The sequence below is a fragment of the Akebia trifoliata genome, chromosome 16 (genome assembly GCF_017979445.1).
Source record: "Akebia trifoliata isolate Shusen 1 chromosome 16, ASM1797944v1, whole genome shotgun sequence".
In the NCBI taxonomy this organism is placed as follows: Eukaryota; Viridiplantae; Streptophyta; class Magnoliopsida; order Ranunculales; family Lardizabalaceae; genus Akebia; species Akebia trifoliata.
The window spans coordinates 1202575-1206388 of NC_141390.1; the positions used below are offsets into that span (position 1 = coordinate 1202575).

Here is a 3814-nt window from a genome sequence, read left to right on the forward strand (position 1 = left end):
TCACCCCAGGATCGCGTTGTAGGCCGAATCCGCATCTATCACCACGAACCTCGTCATTACCACCTTCAAACCTGCTGTGATCGGGAGTGTGATTTCTCCCACCGGACTGCTCGGAGTACCGTTGAAGCCATAAACGAGGGTGGATGTTGGTTCCAAGCTCTCTGAAACCCCCATCCTCTTAGCCGCGCTCAGGAACAGAATATCCACTGCGCTTCCCGAATCCACCAGTATCCTTCGGAGCTCGACGTTCCCCACTGGGAGCGCAATCACTAATGCGTCCTGATGGGGCCTTGCCGTTCCCCTCAGATCATCCTCTGTGAACACGATCACCCGGGGATCCGCTCCGCTGGACTTCGTCCCCGCTACCTGTACTCCTGATGCCACGTTGTTGACTCCGACCACATGTCGGATCTTTTTCACCTTCTCCCGAATCTCCCGCCTAGATGGTATCTCGGCTCCCAACACTCCCGTGATGGTATGAACTATCCTACGCTCTTCCGTCTCTCGATGCCCTCCTTTAGTTGGCCTTATTTGCTCGGGCTTTCGTTCGGCTCTCTCAGAAATTTCCCCTCCTCTTCCTCTTCTCGCCGAGACATATCTACCGAGCTTCCCTGCTTCAATCATATCCTGTATTATATGGTGCAGCTTGTAACAGTCCTCCGTAGGATGGTCCTCAGCCTCATGATACTCGCAATACGGTTTTCCGGGTTTCCCCTTATACCCCCGTGGTGGTTGAACGAAGTCGGGTTCTCCCTTTATGTGCCTCAGTATCACGGATAGTTTTTCATTGAGCGGGGTATACACCCGGCCTCTCTTCCACCACGACTGCTCGTTCGAATTTCTCCGCCTTTTCTTGCTTTCTTCCCCTCCGAGGTGTGTCGGTACCTTTGCTGCTTCCATTCCCCCTTCACTGTTGGCCACTGTCTGAGCGTTCCGCCTCCTGCCCTTTACCGATTCTTCCATCAGGATGTACTTTTCCACCTTTACATACAGATCTTCCAGACGCGTCGGGTCAGACTTGATCAAGGACTCATGCAACCGTGTCCCCGGGATGACCGCAGCGATATACGCCGCGCAGGCCGTTGCCTCGTCCATGCCTTCTACATCCAGGGCGTTTGTTCGAAAGCGAGTTACGAACGATCTAATACTCTCCCCGGCCTCTTGTCGAAGGTTAAATAGAGTGTTAACTTCGACCTTCTTCCTTCGCAGATGAACAAACTGCCCAACAAACGTTTCCTCTAGCTCGGAAAAATTTGTTATGGTTCCAGCTGGTAAGGCCTGGAACCACATCATGGCCCCGAGCCTCAAGGTTGACGGAAATAGCTTGCAGAGCAATGGATCGTCGTTCTGGTACAGCACCATCTGACTTCTGTACTGCAGTATATGATCCATAGGATCTCGTGTTCCATCATAAGTTTCAAACTTTGGCATATGGAACGATCTGGGTGGCTCTGACTTCATTATTGCCGACGAGAATGGTGTCCCTTTGAGTTCCCGAATTGCATTCCTCACCTTTTGTGCGGGATCCTTTCCTCGGGCGAATTCCTCATCCCTTCTCCTGAGTATTTCCTCCACTTCCCTCCTCGTCATCGTTTCTTTAACTTCGGAGCTTCCTTGCTGCGTTTTTGCTGCCGCTGAATCTTCGGTCCAGTCTACCTCCGTTCTTGCCGCTCGAACGATATGATCGCTACTCCGCTCTGCACCTGGGCCTTCTTCGGTCTCCGCGCGCTCGCCTAACTTTTGCCTTAGCTCCTCGTTTTCCCTTCTTATTTTCACTATCTCATCATTTTGTTTCTCTAACCCCCTGCGCATTTCCTCTCTCATCTCCGTGAGTAAGTTGTACATTGCAAGCATTGGGTCTGGCGCGTTTGGGGGCGAGTCTGCTGGTAGCGGGTTTGATGGCTCTCCATGATTTTCACCTCTAGCTCTTCCCATCTTGGTCGTTTTTCTCCTTGTAAGTTTCCCACAGACGGCGCCAAATTGTAGATGCACGAAACTGCTCTACACTTTCCTTCTCTATCAGCTCGGGGGGACCTGCAAATCAGCCCACTCCGACGATCAAGTTAGACAAATCGATCAGTGTAGTTTTTTAAGAGAAGAAGAATTCGAACCCCATTTACTCACAGTTTTCTTCCTTATATAGGCGTTCAACTTGATCATTTTCTGTGCTACACGTACCACCCTTTGAGGTGACTTAGGGTAGTTAGCTTACTCCCTGACATGTCAGCTGTAGGAGTTGTTGCAACTGCCCTATCACTTCTAAGAGAATCAGAGTTGGTCTGACAGGACGTGGGTTGTCAGGACTGACTGTCTATCGCTGGCACACCTGTCAGATCTGCCCTACCGACCTATAAGGCAGTTGTCCGGACCACTTCACCGGCTGATGGCTTAGTTCCGAGCTGCGAATACATGCATTCGTCGGGGTTAATAAACCGAGCAAGAGCCGCGGTTCGTCCGACCTTAAAATCATTAATCCTGGACCTTATCCGAGCCACGTGTCCGTGCTCAATAATTTTCCCCCACAGAAGCGGATTGATCAGTTGGATACAAAAGAAAAGTCAGGAGGATGTGAACAGGTTGATCGAGAAATATAAAATTGATTCTCCAACTCATTTGTTACAACTCTTTTGCAAAATTACTCCATCTGAAGAGCCAATTACTAACAAGCTTCAAGTTTCATCAGAGAACCGAATATCTTGTCTTTCAGTTGTGCTCCTTGTAAGAATGGCCATTGTTTCACTTCCGGATTCCTTCAGTACTTCTCTAGTTCACACCCTAGATGAAGCCTTCGAAATCATTTATTTCATCGATGAGACAAAGAGTGCTGGAAATATCCGTAACAATGCTAAACGGATGATGGCAAAATATATGTGGAAGAAAAACAAATGCATTAAATCTTCAGTAAAGAAACATTGTTCTGAAGTTGTTATGAGATCTATGGATGGAGGGTTTCAATCTCAATCTCAATTGAAAGTATTAAATGATACACTTGCGACTATTGAAGAAATACCATTGGAACCAGATATGATAAATTTTGTTGTACGTGATGATGTACATGCCATCAATGAATTTATCATCAAGTGCCGACCGTGCGCATCAATCGACGAGTTATACGGTCACATCGAACAACTATTTGTGGACATGGTGCAGTTTTTCTTCTCTCAACTCTCTCATGCCATACTCAAGCATATTGTTGAGAACCCCAATGAACAAAGTGAAGAAAGAGAAAGCTTTTCCTTGAAATTACTAAGAGAGGTTGCACCATTTGAGGCAAAGTTCATTGGTCATTTCCCTATCGGAACTGGTATCACTAGCTTGATAACCCCTCATGGTCAATCCAGAGATGCTCACCGTATTGAACAATTGGAAAGCAATGCAGCCACGCATATTGCTCTTCAGGTAGCTGAAGATTGTGAAATTCAAGAGCATGCTTGAACTTCATGGGATTCTAAAGGCAATAAAGGTATATCTTTTTTCTATTTGATTTAGTATCAATTAGAATAATTTCTTCTGGTATAATGTGTGTCAAATGTATCATATGTACAGGAATGTATAGGTAATATAACGAAATAGTTATATTATAACTTGTAATTTGGAATTGTGGATTATCTCTTTGTTAGGATTCACTACTTACTGACATTTTACGTCAACAATGAGGAAGGGTGGAAGCCATGGATTTGGAGTAGAAGATGCAATGATGTGACAAAGACCCTAGTTATATTTCAATATTTTGTGTTTGTAATAGAGAATCTATTGTAGTTTAAAAATCTTGTAATTCTCTATTGTAATGAATGGAAGGCTTGGTATTTAATGC

General features: G+C 46.0%; 1 protein-coding gene across 1 annotated transcript; it reads right to left on the reverse strand.

Annotated features, from left to right (window-relative positions):
* On the reverse strand, window positions 1-1935 carry LOC147382168 (uncharacterized). Its single transcript, XM_086428406.1, has 2 exons — window positions 1844-1935; window positions 1-1762 (listed from the first exon to the last, which is right to left on the reverse strand). The coding sequence occupies exons 1-2, from the start codon at window positions 1933-1935 to the stop codon at window positions 1-3; spliced, it is 1854 nt and encodes a 617-aa protein (XP_086284532.1).
* Between the last annotated feature and the right edge of the window lie 1879 nt (window positions 1936-3814).

What these genes read in the sequence shown, in the direction of transcription:
- LOC147382168 (XM_086428406.1), bottom strand. Translation starts at nt 1,935, where the DNA reads ATGGGAAGAGCTAGAGGTGAAAATCATGGAGAGCCATCAAACCCGCTA. An exon ending in CCAGACCCAATGCTTGCAAT is followed by an intron (nt 1,763 to 1,843) that starts GTACAACTTACT and finishes GAAAATAAGAAG; the next exon opens with GGAAAACGAGGAGCTAAGGC.